Below are 19,819 nucleotides of genomic sequence, written 5' to 3'. Positions count from 1 at the left end.
AAATGCCAAATCTGAGGTTAAAAAGGAAACCAAACTTATTTTGTCTGCAACCAGGTTTTTTGGTGGAGATTGTGGAATTGTTCCTCCTTCACTGCTGCTCTGTGAGATCAACTATGGAACATGCTCAAGAACAAGAAGCGTGTCTTGAGCAAACCCAGAGGTATTGTGTGCAGAGACCAATATACAACCAGGAGCTCCTGCAAGGACAGCTGCGCAGGCGACAGAGAACCCCTCAGACTTTAGGGCAGAAGATTGCACATTCTTGTCGGTAGGGTTTTTTGCCTTATCTTTGTTTTATTGGTTAGAAATATTATAATTCTTAATTGATTCATGCACTTAGCTGCTAATCTGTTCAAAGAAACCTAAAAGATAAAACCACTAATTCTACTTTGACCATTCAGCAAGACTGGGAAGAAGCTGTGTGCAAAAGGAAAGTACACAGCATAGGAATGTGAAGTATTAGTCAAATCACGTGACATGAATTCATAAGACCCAGAAAAATATCTGTCCTTATGTGGAAATACTTATGGCCAAATTTGTGCTTCACATGATTCTTTCACAGAAGAATGGAGATGTGTGATAGCTGTGTAGAAATCTAAATATTAGTCTAATAAGAACTTACTAAAGGCATTCTCTAGCTTTAAATTAACTGCCTTGGAATCTAAGTATGATCTGGTTAGAAATGTCTTTAACTGTGCTTCTCTTGCTCCACGGTACCAGGAGATTTAAGTTCTCATTAGCTTTATGTTTATCCATGCTTCACTTGCAGAGTTTTTTCCATTTCTTTCTCAAACCTTGTTCTGCATGACAACAGAAATTCTTTTCTATAAAATACTCCTGTTCACATGATTTGACATTTGAAGATTAGCTTTGGTTTATGGAATGACTTCCATGGTAAAGACAATTAATTCTACCTCAGAAAACTTGTCTGTCCTGAATTAAAAGAAAGTGGATCAAAATCCTCCTTTTTGTGATACAGTCTGCTTAACCATGGAGAAGTGTGGATGATTCTCTGTTTTAGCAACAAGCTTCTTCACTGTGCAATTCAGAAATGCTAACAAATCTCTGCAATTCTCTTGCAATTCCCCTACACAGAAAAGCATTTCTATAATCACTGTTACATTTTTAGCCAAGGTTAAACTTACCACAGTACAATCAAGGTATGATGCAAGGCAGTACTGGATAGAGATATGTGTTTCCTGGCTCTATTCGTATGTCATGAGTCAGGGTTTCAAAAGGTTAATAGCTCTGCTAAGAGTCCCAAGGGTCAGTGCTGCTGGCTTCAATGCCTTTCCTTTCTGGGTGAAGAAGGGTTCTGTTCTCAAATAGCCTGAAAGTGAGTCTGTCAGTACTGGTGGTGATAGTAATAAGTACTATTAAATTATGTACTATTATTAAATGGTTAAATTAATAGATCTGGCATTTTCAAAGCATAATACTATAAAATATTATTATCAAAAAAGTATAAAGCATGCAAATAGTAAATGGGAAAAAGCACTGCAAAGTATTCTGATGAGTGAAAACCACTATCAGGAAGCAAGTTATTCTCAGGGGATTGTGACTTGGAATGATCTCAGCAAAAGGTGTTGTGTGACCACTCAATTGTGCATAGACTGGAACAGTTTTACTTCCCACTGACCTCCAGCCTCACAAGACTTTTGTTCTCTTCTCTAGTTCCATAAGGTTTGTCAACAGCACCAACACGTGATTAAGGGCTAAATTAACTGGAGGCATAGTTGTTGTGCTTAAGCATGTCCAAAAATTACTGTCATCAGGAGTCTGAGCCTGCCTGTAAAGGAGCTGTTTTCCTGTATAGGGATGAAAGACAATTGTTGCACCTTGTTTGTCCCCTGCTAGTGTCTAACTTTCTTTCTGCTTTGTAATTCCAGTTGTTCTTCTAAGAAAGCCAAGTCTCTTCTTTACGGTTTCTTACCGATTTTAAAATGGCTGCCTCGTTACCCAGTGAAGGAATACTTATTGGGAGACATAATCTCAGGTATTAGCACTGGGGTCATGCAGCTTCCTCAAGGTGAGTGTACCTCTGGATTTAATTATCCCTTCTTTACTTTTTCTGTGTGTGCTTTTATGGCAGTTCTTGACATCCTGAGGTGCTCCTGAGAACAGGATGTGTATCTTGGGGCTCTCTGTGGAGATCAGCATGGATTCTGCAGACCAGCCCAGAATGATGATTCCCTTAAAACTGCGAGTCAGTGATACGCACCAAACTCTGAAAGAAGCTCCCTTTCTAATCAGTATCCACAGCTCTCAATGGCAGACCAACTTTTCACAGTTCAAGTGCATGTCCAAACTTTTGTTGAATGCACCATATTACTTACTGATCTCATTGTCCTGAAAGTCATGGCAAATTTCCTGCAGAGGATAGCAGACATATAAAACATTATTTTTCAGGAAGCAACTGAGGCAAAGTAACCAAACTAAATTTAATCAAAGAAGAACATGTAAGAATTCAGATTGATCCCTAAGGCTAGAAGTCACCAGTTTATGCTGGAACCATAGTAGCAGGCAGTGATTTACATGGTCTAATTAAATCAAAAGTATTGTCTGTAACAAGACTGAAAATCTGTGGAAATTTCTATGAAATTACTTGAAAGTGTCAGCCTAAGTGGAGCCCACTCTTGAAGCAGGAGCAGGTTCTGGAAGACAGAGAAAGCCAGTGTTCACTATTCTGTTCGGCTCTTGGTGAATGGACCAGTAGAATCTTTTGTTTAGCCTAGCACTTACTATTAGCAGTTTTAGAAGTGTTAGGAGGTTAGAAAGCAGCAGCACTTCTACAGCAATATCATTATGGGGTTCCCACTGCTCTGGGAATGGCAGCTTCACAATAGCTGCCACAGTCTCTGTAGATTTTTCCAGGAGGTCTTGGAGTCAAGGAAATTCTTTGATTTGTGCAGAGCCTTGTCCAGACGGTGATGTAATTAAGCATATGAAAGTTTACTTTGTGTTGACTTATTTCATATTTGCACCTCACTTGTTCCACTTTAGCCTGAAGCAGGTCTGAAAAAGTCATCTGTAAATCCAAGATTTTAATAGGTGATAACCCATTACAATAATTAAATACCCTAACTTAGTCTGTGCAGATAATTTCTTTATTTCTGTATCTTCCTGGTTTTGTTTAAGTTTTATGATTAAGGTTATTTTTTCTTCCACATATGGAAGCATAAACTTATCTTAAACTGATAGCTAGGCATATCTGTCATATAGTGGACACAAACATTGTCAGTTGTATACTGAAACATAATTTATGTCATGACCTGAAAGAACACTAAAATTTAAGTGGTCAGCAGTGAACTTTATACTTAATTTTGTGACTCTTTTTAAAAGTAAACATTATTCATTTGGCGCCTGTAGACATGCCCTTAAACTGCTCCTAATCTTTCCCTTTCTGAAAACACAAAAGTTGAACTTTCAATTTTCTGGAATGGATGTAATTATAGCAAGCATGGGTTCAAAGAAGCCTGGGAATCATTCCAGGCAGAGCTACAATGGCCATGATGTTTAAGCCATGGCCTCCTATTAGGTCAATATCTCTTTATTTTCTTGGCACTGACAGTCTTTAAAAATGCCAGTACAAATGAAAGAGAATAAAAGGGTACTCAGATCAAAAACTTGACATAGACCCACCCTTCCAGTTTTGAACACTGATTTTCAGTTCTGTTTACTTGTACTGTTAAGTTCATCATCATATTGAAGTCCAGGCTGTTACAGTACAGGGTGTTTGCTGATGTCAGGAGAGGTACCCCTTGGGTGAGAGAAGATACGTGGGAGGAATTTCACAAGTACTTAATGAAATGCTCATTTGAGCAAGAGAATAAATGATACCATCAGTCCAGTTTAGGTGAGAATATGATTTTTTGGTAAGGACTGAGATACTGCTTAGGGCTAGAACAAGACCCTGTGACTTACTACGCTGCACAAGAGCACTTGGATAGCACAGAAGACCCCTTTGGTTTAGTTCTTTTTTTTTGTAATGTGGTGCTTTGTCTCCCAATTTAAATTATTAGGGAGAGGTGTTTTTGAGTATCACTGGCTCTCCATGGTGGATGAACCATTGCTTGTGTTTGGAATTTGCACTGGTCCATTGAGATTTTTACTCCTCACTTGGACCAGTCTGCCCAAGTGTGGCAAGAACACACAGGTATTACCAGCCTGCACTTGTGAGAGTGCAGAACCAAGCCAAGCCAGGATACAGTGTTTTCTCCTTGTGGCCCATCTGTTCTGTCCTGGTGTCAATTCTCATTAACACAAGCTGTCTAGAGCTGTTTTGGCTGGAACTGCTTGGGACAGTTCTGTGCCATATCACATGATGTACACCACTTGCTTGTGAGCCTGGTCCCACGATGAGCACACCCTGAGTCACACAAAGGGTGGGAGGTGTTCTTCCCTGGTGTCCCTTAGAGCTGTTCCCCCCACAGCTCCACGGTTGTGCTTGCCAGCCACCACTTCAGATAGGAACGATGTGGATTGCATTCCACTGCATGGGACTGGACAGGGCTTAATGACAAAAAGGACTTTGTTCTTGGGAAGAATACCAGACTCTGTATAAGCTGTGTGACCTTACAGATTGTCAAAAGTTCTCTGCTTATTTTACATTTTGAAGTATGTTTTGTGAAAACATAAACTGTTATGTTACCCCAGTCATTCTGGAGGGGAGGAGGGAGGAGGAAAGTGTTTAGTCAGTTAGGGGTTGCCATGAACACCATGTCTGATCAGAAAAGGAAAGAAAGTCAAATGTGTCCCACTTGTTATGAGGGTTTGGGTGTTTCTAACTAGATTCTTCTGCAGATAGAAACGAAAGCAACAAAAATAATTTGTTGGCCATTAAGGAGCGTTTCCACCCACAAAGGCAAAACAGGTGCACAAGTGTACACACAAACACACACACACCTGAAGTGCCTGTAATTAGAGACTTTGGTTTCCTGACTCAACCCATCACGTTTCTAGGCACTGCCCTAGAGCATTATACATTTTAAAGACTATTCACTGAAAGATCTCCCGTTTTTTTAAACCTGGGACGAGTCTCTAGAATTTCTATTAGGTGTGTTCAGTTTTAGTAGACTTAAATCCCTTTGCTTCAGATGTTTTATTTTTGTTGTTTACTTAACATACATATTTGTGTCTGTTTTCTAGGTTTAGCCTATGCTTTGCTGGCAGCTGTTCCCCCAGTATTTGGCCTATATTCTTCATTTTATCCTGTTTTTCTGTATACTTTCTTTGGAACCTCCAAGCACATATCAATAGGTATATCTGTATGGATAACTGAAAATCTGTCTGTATGTGTGTGTGTGTGTTTTTGATAAAGCTCTAAAAAATAAAAATTGAGAAGTATAAAGTGTAGTTTTTCCATAAATTCAAATTTAAGTACGTAGGAGAAATGCAAATGTGTGGAACATAAGCAGTACTTTTTATTGTTAGCATATCCATTTTACTTAGGAAACTGTAGTAGAGCATCTCGTATCAAATTAGATCTAGAAATGTGTGCTGCAAACTCCTGAACTATGATTTCATTGGTGTGGCCAGGATGAATCTTTAAAGTGCAAAATAAAAACTGAGAAAAAAAAATGATGGAGTTTACCAACTGCAGAGGTGTATGTTCACCATCTGGCTTTAATGGTGCTGAGTACTCGAGCAGATTTGGGGACTAAAAAATACATTATTAAGGTAGAAAACTCTTATTTTAGTTTAATTCTACATATCTTAATAAGAACCACTCCTAAAAACAAGACTTGCCAAGATTTTAAGCATTTTTTTTTCCTCTCTCTCTTATTTCAGGCACCTTTGCTGTGATTAGTATGATGGTTGGTAGTGTTGCTGTGAGAGAAGTGCCTGATGAAATGATTTCTCTGGACTCTAATTCTACTAATATTACAGATGTCCTTGAATATTACAGTGCTAGGGATACCAAGAGGGTGCAGGTAGCTGTGGCTCTCGCCTTTCTTTCAGGACTTATCCAGGTATGTGCTCACAGTTTGCTGTAAGGGCAGCTGCTGCTGCTGGACTTGCAGGGAGTGCTGGGACACGGTGGCTCGCCTGTAACCAGACTTGTGCTTCTGCACTGCTCTATGTGGGACACAGGGTGCTTTATGGCAGCCACATCACAGAACTGGGGATGGATGCATTGGAGGCTGGACTTCATCTGGCATCTTAGCTGTACTGGAAAAAAAATGTGATTTTCCCCCTTTTCCTTTTTTCCTATCCCATCAGAAAAACTCAGCTGATGTTCTCTAATCTGTCCATAAATGCACACAAACAATGCATACATACATACCCATATCTCACACTGGACCTGCCAGAGGCATGGAAGATTGGGAGCTTTGATGGCAGCTTACTGAACTGTGACTTTAGAAAAGCCAAGTTCAGGTTAGCCTGATCTGGCTTGGGCATTGAGGAAAGGGGAGAGGTGTGTGGGTGTGTGCTATATCCAGACTATAGTGGGAGTCACGTGGTTGACACTTCTCTTTTTCATCAGTTGTGTTTAGGTTTCCTTCGATTTGGATTTCTGTCTATCTATCTAACGGAGCCTCTGGTGCGAGGATTTACCACTGCAGCTGCAGTTCATGTCTTTACTTCCCAGTTAAAGTATCTCCTTGGTATCAAGACTAGCCGGTACAGTGGACCCCTCTCAGTTGTAAATGTGAGTAACTGCACTTACTACGCTTGCAAATTCTCTGTTGTCTGGATGTAGTTCCTAAGCTTTTCCCTGTTTTTATGTATTATTTGGCACTAAGTAGAATAATCTTCAGTATTGAACACTGGGTATGAGGTCATTAAGTGCCATAACAATATATGAATATCTGAAAGTACAGCCCAAGTGTGACTTGACAGATCCACAAGATGGTCTGAGATGGGCAGATTTTGGGATTTTGCTGAATGTAGTTTCATAATATGAAGAAATATTGTTCATTGAAGCAAATCTCTTGTGCCTTGGGGGGAAATGTGCTCCTGAAATGCTTCATTGTAAATCAGGCATGTTCTGGAAAGCTAGGAAATGTTACTCTCAGAATCTTTCCACTCTTAAGAGGAAGAAAAGGAAAGATCTCAGATGTCTGTGAAAATGTAAGCTTTTGAGCAGATTGATGGCTCAGCAATAATGAAACTTAGGGATTTCATTTACATATAGTTTATAGAAAATACTCTGTGGGAATCTTTTTGTATGTTTGTGCAGATATAACAAACCTTTTGCAAACCAATCTGCATTAATTATTAATTTCAAAATTTGCTGTTCAGTTCACGAAACTGGGAACCAGTCATACTAATTGCCATACAAATAGAAGGGAAGTTATAAATTCAAGATGCGTACTACCAGGACATCTTGAATGTATAACATCCTGACAGTTGTTGCAATTTTCAATCTGCATAAATAAGAGTATGTTCATCTTCTTTCAAAGACCTCTAACCCAGAGGTTATTTATTTATTTTAATGCAGTGGAAGAAGGAGGAATAATCAGTATGGGTAATTATTTACCCTCTAGCAACTTGTGTATTCCAGCAGGTTTTTTTCGAACACCTTTTTAGTAAGTGTTTTCAATTAAAAGGTATTTGGAATAATGGCCAGTTCAGCAGCATTGCAGGATCACTGTTATTTAACCATATTGTTATGGCAACCTCAACAGTTCTATTAGCAGCTTTATTGTTTTAGAATAGTTTATCCAGCTCTAAGTAAATGTGACTTGCCAAAGAATATTTGAAGGTATTAGAAGGAGTTTGCATTTATTACTTTCAGGTAGCTGCTGCTGAGGAATATGTGTGAAAATGTTGAGGATGAGAGACATGGTTTGGTTTAGGCTTTTTACCCCATTAAAGTTTTTTCTCCAAATTTTTGCCCCCTTTAAGGAACACTGATATTGTAAATTATTCAAGTGCATTTCTCTCACTGAGATACTCTAGTCTTCTGTGTTTTATAGGAACAGTGGGTATTTTGGTGAGGCCCTCATTCACTGTGGTTATTAATTTAGACTGAAACCACAGCTGAAAAGCAATGTATATTTTGCTCTTCTGTGGCAAATCTTCATGAAGATTCTATTTTCTTAAGAATAATTATGATGCTTCTGGTATGTTACAGAGCATAGCTGACGTGCTTTCAAAAATAACGACGACCAATATTGCTGCATTGATTGTTGGATTAACGTGCATTGTTCTATTGCTGATTGGCAAGGAGATCAATTTCTGCTTTAAGAAGAATCTCCCAGTTCCTATTCCTATGGAGATCATTGTGGTAAGCCAGTTGGGAAATTCTATGGCTAAATTATATAGCTATTCTAAAGCTGTAGAAACTATCTCATGTTCTATCTTATCTTTCTGAGTTTGAGAGTAACTTCCATTGAGCATAATTCAATTGATCCAATTGAAGTTTTGGATTCTCTTAAAATTGAACTGGAATGCCCATATGGAGAACATAAAGTCACAAAGAAGAATTGAAAAACAACTTAAACATGCCCAGTCCCCTATAGCAATGGATAGATATATATGTGTTGTAAAACCCTCTCTATCCAGGAGTTTGGGCACCTGACTGATTCCCTGCAAGGCAATGCAGAGTGTCTTAAGTGGCATTCCCACTTGGAGTCCAAGAGTGACATTTCCCACATGGAGTCCAAGACCTCAGAACACTTTCCTGAAGGAAGGTGCTTACAGATGCCTGTTAAGAGGTTCTGCAGGGCTTGCTTGCTTTTTGAAATGCAGTAGCAGAAAGAAGAGCAGGAACCATCAGGACTTCATACTTTTTCCTTTCTCTGCTTCTGAGATTGATAACTGGCTGCAGTACTGATTCTGTTTCAAATGACTATTCTAAAATACCTGTGTAAAGCAGACTGTCTTACTACACACAAAGCCTACAGCTCAAACAACCTTTTGTCTTTAAAAGTGATTTGATTTAAAAATGAGTTCTTGGATTACTACAGCTCTCAAAAAACCTGCACATAATGAGTCAAGAAAGGGAATAATTGAAGGTATGGGCACAGTCTAGATGGAAGGAAAAAAGAAAAGGGATGCTGATGAGAGGTGAGAGAGATGGTGTAATAGGGTATTTTTTGATAGGCAATAGCAAAACAATGTTCCTTTCTTTGCTGTTGCATCAGTTCTCTTTACAGGTAACAGGCTGTGCACATGCCAATAAGCCAGGGCACACAGGAAGGAGTGTCCTTGCATTTGATTTTTCCAATACAATAATTCGCCTGAGCAAATTAGGCAAAGGGAATTTGAGTGATTCATATCATATCATAGCGTGTTCCATTTAACTATTTGCAAAAAAACTATAAAATCAGGATGAGTTTGACACGATGAAGGGAAAATCATGATGCTTCCTCCTTTTTCTCTGCTTTTTTAGCCCCCAACTCATAGAAAACTGATTGACATATAAATGTAATTCCTTGTGTTTATAAATCATAGTCAGCTAACCTTTATATCTCTTCAAGTGGCTTTATCTCTTTTTAGATAATGTTTACAAATGCGTTTGTGGATTTTTAGGTCATTATTGGCACAGGAGTTTCAGCTGGAATGAATCTGAATAAGTCATACAAAGTGGATGTTGTTGGGAATATTCCTCAAGGGTAGGGATGATACATTCTTATTAAGACTGTGCCTTTTCTGTATTGCGTCTAGTTCTTGTCATATTAATTTATAAATAATAATTTCATCTCCAAGGTTACGTGCACCAGCAGTTCCTGAGATTCATCTAATCCCAGCAATATTTGTGGATGCAGTAGCAATAGCAGTGGTTGGATTTTCAATGGCTGTGTCAATGGCCAAGATCTTTGCCCTTAAACATGGTTACACCATCGATGGGAATCAGGTAAAAGTAGCGGGGTTGCTTTGTTGAAAATTCTCAGTAGCACCTTTGTTACATCGTTAAAGTAGAGTGTGATATTGGCAAAAATGAGGGTTTTTCAATAGTGGAATCAAGCCAGATTTTTGGCAGCCTACATATTTAAAGGCCAGGTATTAGTATAAGTTCTTCTTCTGGCTGTATTTAAATAACCAGTTTCACTTTTAGCTTCCTTTTAGAAGCCTACTTCTGATATACTTGGAAATACGCATTACTATTAATTTTTGGGACAGACATTACTTGACCATACTGTCCTGATGAACAGTACATTTTCTCTGCTTTCTGTAATAGAACAAAGCATAGAGGTCCCATGTGATAAATACAGTACCTTATGTGTCAAATAACTCTTGTCTAGAGTTTAAAAATTCCAATTATGTTATATATTTTCTTTTTATTCACACCCATTGCACGTGGGCAACTTGTCATTTTCTGGGGCAGCAATTGACCCTATCTGTGCTTAGCATTCTGAGCATGATTTGAGTGATAAGGATTGTGTTTAGGACTCCCTAAAATTAAAATGATAAGTCCTCCTCACCTACTCTGACCTTCCCTGCACAGTTTGGAATCAAAACTTCAATTGGATTATTGGTCGATAGCATTGTGGTGTCAAGGGAGGCAGAGTTCCTGTGCTGCAACACATCTCCTACAGCACACATCTGACACAGCACAGATCAGCTGTTCCCCCCCTTATCAAAATTATTGCCTTTCTCTGAAAGTAATGAAGTTTACCTACAGAGTTTTACATCTGGGCAGGTGAATCTCATCCTTCATGTCATTGTACTCTGTTATGCAAAGAGAGAAGAAGACAAATCTGTAGCTGCATGAATGTAATTGGCTCTATTTACCTTAAATATAATCTTCACTAACCCGAGTTAAGTATCTAAATATTTTCCTCAGGAGGTGCCAGATGCTACTTCACCTGGATGTTAAAGTGTAGCACTCCTTGTCACAGTAGCAGTGCATGCCAAGTGTTTAAATGAATCCTAAAAGGATTGTATGAACACAAAGAGAAAAACTCATTGAGAACTATTGGAAATGTATCAGATCACTCTGTTACAAATAACAAGATGCAGAGTAGTTTGGGGATGCTTCATTATAAGCAAATCATTTCTTAGGCATCAGAAATGCAGTAGAGAGGTAGATGGAGCTCCTGACCTCACTCATGGGAGCAGTTTTCATGTGGGATCTTCCTGAGGAAGCAGCAGACACTCATTGTTTTTTTCATGTACAGCATGGATTACTACTCATGGAAACACAGGCAGGGCTGCTCATGGTTTTAAACACATTGGGTGGGAAGCAAAGAAAGGTGTTTGCATGAGAAAACATTTTTTTGTATATATTCAGGGTTAAAATTCGAATTATCCCCAAGATGAAGAAATTCTTAAAACAAGCAGTGTTGTCATTCATTTTCATTTTCAGTCTGATTAATTCTTGTAACATTTAGGGATAGGAAATGTCTGCAGCATTTCATCAGAGACTTTATTTAACAGATGACTTTACATGCATTAGCTTGTGCTTGTGTGAGAACTACAAGTATAAGCTACAATTAGGTTGTTTATTCTCTACAATGAAGTTGCTAGAAAGCAGTGTAAATAAGATGTGGTTGTTAATATCTGTGGCTAGTTCCAGCTTGGTACCACTGCTAAGTACAAGTGTATATTTGGCTTTCTTTGCTCTATTGTTTAACACAGGAACTTATTGCCTTGGGAATATGCAACTCTGTGGGGTCATTTTTCCAAACCATTTCAATCACATGCTCAATGTCTCGGAGTCTTGTCCAGGAGAGCACTGGTGGAAAAACTCAGGTATGTAGAATACCCAAATCCTGAGCCAAACAAAGTTTACTCTTTGGCGCTCCAAAACTAAAGTCTGAAACTTATCTAGATGGCTATATTTCTCTGCCTGAGCCAGAAGAATTAACTGGAGTTTCCCATGTTTGAAATCCAGACTGGGTCAGGACAGAAAGTGGCATGATAGGCAAAATGGGTGAACTGAATGGAAGGAATCAAAAGTCACGTGAACAACCAGCCTTGTTGAAAGCACAAGGAATTAGCTAATCAGTAATAGTTCCCCTTGGGAACACTTCTGAATGATCACTGGTTGTTTTTTTGTTTTTTTTTTTTTGTTCAGATTGCAGGTACACTCTCTGCAGTTATGGTTCTGTTGGTAATTGTGGCTATTGGATACCTTTTTGAACCACTTCCACTGGTAAGGGAGTTTTGCATATTAGGCATTGCATTGACTGTGAACAGAGGCCCATGAGTATTGCTAAAACTTGAGCTTGTGAGAGGGTTTGTAAATGACAGGCTTTGATCCAGAAACCTTTAAATTTTGTATGCATTTTTGCTGTAATTTAGCCTAGAAATAAATAATGTTTTTAACTATTCAGCATGATTTTTTTTTATTGTTTTTAGTATTGGATATCCTGGACTCTATCTTTAGAACATAAGAATACCTTCAAGCAATTCTGCTTTAGAACTGTTTAGGTTGGAAAAGACCTTTAAGATCATTGAGTTCAGCTGTTAACTCAGCACTGCCAAGCCCACCACTGAATCATGTCCCCAGGTGCCACATCTACTCGCTTTAAATATCTCCAGGGATGGTGACTCAACCACTTCCTGGGTAGGCTGTTCTGATTCTTGACAAACACTTCCATGAAGAAACCTTTCCTCACATCCAATCTAAACCTCCCCTGGCACAACTTGAGGCAATTTCCTGTCATTCTGTCACATTTTATTTTGCAAGAAGAGTCCAATCCTCACCTGGCCACAACCTCCTCTCAGGCATGGAGAGTGATAAGGTCACACCCCTGAGCCCCCTCTTCTCCAGACTAAACACCCTCAGTTGCTCCCCATCAGACTCGTGCTCCAGACCCTTCCCCAGCTCTGTTGCCCTTCTCTGGACTCTCTCCAGCACCTCAGTGTGCTTCTTGTACTGAGGGGCCCACAACCAAGCACAGGATTGAGGTGTGGCCTCACCAGTGCCGAGTCCAGGGGGACAATCACTGCCCTGGTCCTGCTGGCCACATTTGATTGCAGCATAGGAATTCTGGGTTGAAGTTAAAAGGTTAAAAGAAGGTCACAGCTTGGCTAGTAGAAGGCTGGGGCTGGTTAATGGCTCAGTATAATGAGTTGGGTTTGCTGCAGTTTATACTTATTTGTATAAAAATATATTTATGTGAAAAAGTATATTTCTGACTTTTAAAAAAAACTGTTTCTGGTGATGTGCAAAGGATGATACACAATTCCTGTTTCTTGTTATAGGAGTTGGACCTTGGTTTACAACCATATGAGTGTTGCAGGAATTGTTTCAGTATGTTGTAGAGAAACATGAATTTGAGATTGTAGTCTACTGCTTCAGGCACTGTAAGTGTAGCAGCATGAAGTGTAGGAGCATGTGATTACTCTTGCTCAGAAAGAGTAAATCAAACTGAACTGAACTGGTTTGCCAATTCTGCAGCTGCAGTAAAAGCACACGTCCACTGAACTACCTGAAAAGTTGTGGCTTTTTTAATAGAACATCTGTTCAGTGGACTTATATCAGTTATAAAGCACAGAAGTAGTTATTTGTGATTCTTTGTAGTTCTTACTTGGCATTGGGTTTATTTTGCTGCTGAAAATGGCATTTCTGTAATGTTCTTAGACAGTGCTAGCTGCAATTGTCATGGTGAACCTGAAGGGAATGCTTAAACAGTTTGGAGATGTCATGCACTTCTGGAGAACCAGTAAGATCGAGCTGGTGAGTATTGCACAGCTCAGTGCATATACTTTACTATACTAAATTTGTTGCTATCCCCAAAATGGCATAGAAACTTACCAAGGAATTACAAATTAGCGTTGTGTTTCAGGTGAACATGAGTCAGGGAGCTGTAAGTACCCTGGGAGAGTGATCTGTTAGAGACAAGAATATTTTTGTTGTTGCTCAACAATCTTATAACTCAGGTCAGAAGTAGTTTGGTTGCAGTAAAGGCAAAAGCTCTGGCAGCTTTACTATAGAAACTGCCCTGAAGGCTGTGGGAATGTCTGAGAAGAATTTCAAAACAGAGTAACAAAGAAAACCACTTGAAGGTATTTGCTGTCTTTTAAAACAAACCATAAATCTGGCTGGAGTGGGCCAGAGCTAGAGTGTATTGGAGGCAACATTTTGGTGTCATTTCTCTCCTGGATGAACTGGCTGATGGAACTGAGTTAGAGCTACTTGCAAGCCTTTTTTTTTTTTTTTTTTTTTTTTTTTAAGTTATTTGGAGTCTGATGATGGTAGAACAAGATTCCTTGGAGAACAGGACTTAAGGCATTAATTAATATGTGACAGTTTGCCATATGTTAGAGTGCCTTGAGCTTTTATGCCCTTCTGAAAAGTTAAGGCAATTCCCGTCTGCATCATGGTGGGTTACATTAGAGCCTATTCCTGATCAGAAATGATACATAGGTTTTGAGGTTGGGTTCTGCTGTTTTTTTTGTTGTTAACAGGAAAGAGGATGCAGAATAATTCACACCTTTTTTTTTGTTTTAGGCTATCTGGATGGCATCTTTTGTGGCTTCTCTCTTCCTGGGACTAGACTATGGTTTGCTTACTGCAGTAACATTTGCAATGATAACCGTTATTTACAGAACACAAAGGTCAGATTTCTTCTTTATCAAAACTAATGTTTGCTGATCTTCTATGTGGTTTTGCTTGCTTAAGGGGTGAAAATAAACAGAAGTCCATCCCACCCTCTTCAACTGCATGCTGAATGGAACTTTCTTCCTAATATGGGTCATGCCCTTTGGCTCTGATCCAGGGTTCACATTTTCTTTTTCTGAGAATAAAATTTTTAGAGGGCATGAACTTTTACTCTCAGTAATAAACAGAAGATTTTTCATTTCACATAGTGGTTAATCTTGTTTATTTCTTTTAATGCTTAGCATTTAGAACTTTAAATCTTCTTTCTGCCCGTTTCAGTACATGATTGCTTTTTGTGTGCACTAATTGTCACAGACAAGCTGAGGTGAGGTTGTGTCAGGTTATCATGGGATGAATGCTTAGGTATTTTAAAAGAAAGTTCTAATTTGTAAAATACAGTGGCTGTTCTAGTTTTCAAGTCACTTCTCCCCATTCAAAGTGACAGTTCTTACTGTGAAGCTTTCCAGATCTACATTGAAATGATTTCTTGCATGTGTGCGTAGGATTGGCATATTCCGGGCTCAAAGTCTGAGACCGGTGGAAACTGTGTAAAAGTTTTGGTTCTGTCTGCATTGGAGTGAAAGCAAATTGTGAGATTTCCACTCTGCATAAAAAAGTATAATCTCTATACAGTTTTATTCTTGCAAACAGAACAGTAATGTACTCTGCTGTCACAGTTCTTGTGAGTTGGGAATATTCATCTGCTTAGGCATTGTCCTGAGAGCAGAGTGGCTCTTCAAAATTGCAGCATGTTTTCTGTCAGTATGAGCTTGCATATTTGCAGGACAGTCAATAGAGTTGCACCACTTGATGATTGTCCTGGGGTAACAGAGAATTTGCCCTGTACTTTTGCATGTTTTGACTCATGCTTTTCAGAAAATGACAACATTTCAGCGCTAAGCTTGTAAATTGATTTTGCACTGACAGAAACAACTTTCTTTTAATTGTGTTCTGCCATAAACTGCTCACTGCATTTGATCTTGTTTACATAATCCTGTACCAGACAGGCCCTGCAGAATGACCATTTAAAACAAGTTTCAGTCTGTGTTAAACACTCACTTTTCCACTTTATAAGTGAGAATACAGAAATATTTGTTTCCTTTTTCTCTAGCCCTGAATACAGAATCCTTGGTCAGATTCCTAACACTGATATCTACTGTGATGTGGAAGAGTACGAAGAGGTAGGAACATGTTCTTCTGCATTGAGGAGTTTCATTCAGTGGAGCAAAGACAGCTGTGGCAATTTGCTGCTTTGTCCTTCCACACTGCACATGCAGTGCTGGCTGCTGAGCATTCACCTGTATTGAAAGGAAAGAAATAAATTTGGGTTTAGTAGTAAAAGTTGCTTTGTTCAAATTGCGAGTTCTTTGTACTGCACGTACATTTCACCAGGCAGTGATCAGAAGTACTTTTATACTAGCTCCATTGGCCCAGTGTTTCAGAATACCAGTGCTAAACCTGCTATGTAAACAAGTGCATACCAGCCCACCTTCTTCATTTGTGTGTCTGTAGTGCATGGAATCCATGGAACCCAGGATCCAAACTTGTATGTTCTTCAGATATGCACAAACTGTTCAAAACAGCATCCCACCCATCTCCTGCTCATTAAATATATGTGATTAATGGCACAATTGATCACCATGCACTTAGCTTCTCATAAATGCCATTTTGTTCAACTAAAAGTTGATGAAAGCATTACATTTTGTCAGTGTGGTGGATATAAACATGCTGTATTTATTCCCAAACAGCAGCTACAGTTTTCTGCACTGTCTGCTATGTTCTCAGAGATGCTGCTATGAAAGTTACATTGTCCTTTACTGAGGAACCAGTCTGTAAAAACCTATGGAAATAGATTGTGCAGTTCTGCTTTAAATATGCAAAGCAGGAGTATGAGTGCTCACATTTATATCTGTAAGCAAAGGAGAGGAGTCTCTGTTCCTGTTACACTGAATGCAGTCAGCATTTCCTCTGGGGTCCAGGTGGGGTTGGCAGCATATGGCAGGTTGGGTCTCTGCTGCTGGCCAGGTCATTTGCATGCAAAATGTCACAGTTCAGCCTGTTTAGAGATGACTGCATTTTAAGTAAGGGAGAGAAGTGAATATCAAGACCTGTCTGAAGGTCTGGATAAAACCAAATATTTGAAAGGTTGGTTTTCTTGGTTCCTGGGGAGTCAAGAAAGAAAAAGAGAGAAAGAGGGAAATAAGTTATTATGCCTGTTGAAAGGGAGGCTAAAAGGAAGCAATTCTAAGAGTGCATGATTTCCTCATGGTAATATCAGCTGCAAATAGCAACATGAAAGAACTGCAAATATTTAATTTTTATGGCTGTACATTTTGGTGTAATATAGAAGGAGAAATGTTACCAGGCATTGATAGTGTGCAGTGTTACACTGGGAAAGGGGGAGGTTCTAATCTCCTGGTTGCCTTTGCTCACAACAGTGCCAACCATCTTTATCTGGCACATGCTGAGAGCCATCCAGGCTTGGCTGTTGCACTGCTGCATGTTCATGTGTCTTATGATTACACAAGGGCTTTTATTCTGTTTAACTGTTCACATCCAATGTTTTCCTTAGGTTAAAGAATATCCTGGAATCAAAATATTTCAAGCCAATACATCTCTTTATTTTGCTAATAGTGAGTCATATACAAGGGCACTGAAGAAAAAGGTGAGTAAAGTAAATTCTTTAATGTCTGTTTCCTGAAAATTCAAACTTGCTTCTGAAACATGCTTGTCTTTCAGCTCCTGTAGTGTAGCCCTTAGCACAGTGTTTCTCAGCCTGCGGCCCCTGGTGATCTGTAAAATATGAGAGGTGATGCTCCAGCCAGCTACAAATTATCTTAGGAAGCAACAACATGGTGGGAGGGTGTAAACGAAGTGTTGCTTCATACTGACTGCTCATGAATGGAAAGTGGTGGGTGCAGAGCACAGACTGGTCAAACCTTTTTTTTTCAGCAGGAAGCTAGTTGCTGAGCTGAAAACAAAATGGGAATAAAAGTTTCCTTGTTGGGTAACTAACTTTACTGGAGTGAAAGACTGTGGAATACCGTGGGCATTTAGTGCCTCTCATGGGCAATAGGCGACCTGCACGCAGGGCGTGCCTCACTGCCTGTGTCACCCGTGCTGTCACTGGGTGGCAGTGGCAACAGCACAACCACCTGATCCAGTGACAACTGCGCCTGTACTAACTTCTGAAACATTTTTCTGTAGCTCCCATGGCGAGTCTTAAACAAAACAGGTGGGTGGTACTTGCCCTCACAAAGCAAGAGATACTGGTGATTATTGCCCAAAAGCACTTCTCTCCCCTTTGCTGTCTGCACTCTAATCAGCACTTGGTTGAAACACGACACTCTCTGATTTCGAGAAAAGAATGAGATGCATCTTTCCCTCATCTTGTTAACACAGTGCTTGCCAAGATGATTCCTTCTTTACTCTGTTTTCACCCCTACCAAGGGAAGCTGGAAAATGCAGGCTTCTTGTTTAAATTTATGGCAGTGGTTAATTCAGTGCAAATTGATACTCCAGTGCCATCCTAACAAGCTGAATCTCCTCTGATCATACTTTCTTCTCCTGACAGACTGGAGTGGACCCTGGTGCCTTATTAAAAGCAAGGAGAAAAGCCCAGAAGCGCCATGCCAGAGAGATAAAGGCAGCAAATGAGCACAGAAAGAAAGCTGTGCTGAAGCTCGTGAGCTCTTCGGTAAATATTTACCTCTGCTTTATCAGCTTACAGGCTGCTTTCAGGTGTTACCACTCTTGTGTTTCATACAAGGTGTGCTGCTTAGGGAGAAAATGCTGTGCAGTGGGGACAGGTGGCTGAAGCAACAGTATAAGGATCAGTGGTTAACTGGATAATTGTGGATAATTGTGTTGGACCCTGATTGCATTCAGGTAGCACAGAGTAGCACAGAAACTCTCCACGCTGTCATGCTGTCTCACCAGTGGTGTTGGCAGAAATCAGAGAGACTCCGCCCCTCCCCACACACTTGGAATAATAATGTAGGAATAATATATAATAAATGAATTCTAATCAGCAGCTCCCATAACAAGAAGGTGCCATCCCCTCTGCTAATCCTGGCACGGCCCAGATACACTGAGAAGGGTTATTTGAGACATGCTTGTACTTTTATGCATATTTAAATTCACCACCATGGTGGGAGATGGTGTGTGATTTTACCATGGGAAATCTAAACAGGGCCTAACTTGAGAGCCCAATTGCTGTTCTTTATTTTGAATATATATTTCTTGATGGAATCAGCCAGGGATGAGACAAGGAAATGGAGTAAAAATGTGTCAGTAAAGATGAACAGGTGTCAGTGTTTGAAGGAAATGGGTAATTCAGACTTGAGATAACAGCTTTAAGCTGCTTTTGTGTGACTGTTAAAAGACTGGGCATAAGAGAACAAACCTTGATATACACAAGATATGGAAGTGTGTGTGCATGTCAAGCCAGTTTCTGTAGTGACCAGGAGCTTGTCAACTTTTAAAGACTTAAAGAACATGGATGAGGGGAGCAAAGGGATTTACATTGAAAAAGCATTGATTGCCTTTAAGCTTTATTCATCTTCTCTCCCAGACTAACGACGTAGAAGCAAGTGTAAAACATGAGATAGCAAGTGATGACTTACCTGTGAATGGAAAATTTGCAGATTCCAGTGTACAAGACATGTCTCCTGATGAGCATGAACATTTTGTGGAGCCCAAATCAAGTATTCACTCTTTAATTCTGGATTTCACCCCGGTGAACTTTGTGGATTCAGTTGGAGCCAAAACACTAAAATCAGTAAGTAGGGGTTTTTTTCCTAGAAAAACCCACAGAAAACTTTTCAGATACCTAATAAGCATGAGACATAACTGCCTGCTCAGAAACAATCCATATCTCACCTAATCACAGGTTTAATTGTGTAAGTTTTAGCTGAATACTGGGGAATGTGTACTCTGCAGCTTTCACAGTATTTGGCTTCCAGAACTGTGATGTGTATGATGATGTATTACCTGCATTTAACTTCAGCTTATCTCTGTTGTAGATTATAAAAGAATACAAAGAAGTTGGTGTATGTGTCTGCATTGCCAGCTGTAGTGGTGAGTTGAGATTTTTTTTTTTTTTGTGAGCTTTATGGGAGAGATTGTGTTTTATCTCCTTCCCTCTGCTCCCGAACTTCCTGCTGCCAGTAGTGCCTCAGTAGTATCAGCACTTCACATAAAATTGGATTTGAGGAAAAGCAAGCCCATATGCATTAGAGCCCTAACTTTAGTGAAAGTGGAGCACTGATGAAACGGGCTTTGTGAGGACTGGATCCCGCTCCCATTTCTTCAGCTGGC

At 39.6% G+C, this 19,819-nt stretch overlaps 1 protein-coding gene across 3 annotated transcripts in view; it reads left to right on the top strand.

The window, feature by feature from the left end:
* The window catches only part of SLC26A5 (solute carrier family 26 member 5), a 32,728-nt gene that overhangs the window by 10,806 nt on the left and 2,103 nt on the right, over window positions 1–19,819 (top strand). Inside the window, exons 2-18 of one of the 3 annotated variants that reach the window (XM_068189621.1) lie at window positions 55–268; window positions 1,890–2,029; window positions 5,149–5,259; window positions 5,791–5,972; window positions 6,488–6,652; window positions 8,081–8,233; window positions 9,481–9,563; window positions 9,658–9,805; window positions 11,530–11,643; window positions 11,969–12,046; window positions 13,481–13,576; window positions 14,351–14,457; window positions 15,612–15,681; window positions 17,073–17,165; window positions 18,075–18,185; window positions 19,074–19,280; window positions 19,525–19,579. In XM_068189621.1, coding sequence (XP_068045722.1) covers window positions 114–268; window positions 1,890–2,029; window positions 5,149–5,259; window positions 5,791–5,972; window positions 6,488–6,652; window positions 8,081–8,233; window positions 9,481–9,563; window positions 9,658–9,805; window positions 11,530–11,643; window positions 11,969–12,046; window positions 13,481–13,576; window positions 14,351–14,457; window positions 15,612–15,681; window positions 17,073–17,165; window positions 18,075–18,185; window positions 19,074–19,280; window positions 19,525–19,579 — 2,068 coding nt within the window. In that variant the 5' untranslated portion in view covers window positions 55–113. Of the gene's footprint in view, window positions 1–54; window positions 269–768; window positions 895–1,889; window positions 2,030–5,148; window positions 5,260–5,790; window positions 5,973–6,487; window positions 6,653–8,080; window positions 8,234–9,480; window positions 9,564–9,657; window positions 9,806–11,529; window positions 11,644–11,968; window positions 12,047–13,480; window positions 13,577–14,350; window positions 14,458–15,611; window positions 15,682–17,072; window positions 17,166–18,074; window positions 18,198–19,073; window positions 19,281–19,524; window positions 19,580–19,819 lie in introns of those variants that run through there. The other 2 variants (XM_068189620.1, XM_068189622.1) reach the window with 2 other exon arrangements.

Source organism: Anomalospiza imberbis, chromosome 5 (assembly GCF_031753505.1).
Source record: "Anomalospiza imberbis isolate Cuckoo-Finch-1a 21T00152 chromosome 5, ASM3175350v1, whole genome shotgun sequence".
In the NCBI taxonomy this organism is placed as follows: domain Eukaryota; kingdom Metazoa; phylum Chordata; class Aves; order Passeriformes; family Viduidae; genus Anomalospiza; species Anomalospiza imberbis.
This window is presented reverse-complemented; position numbering and strand designations above follow the sequence as displayed.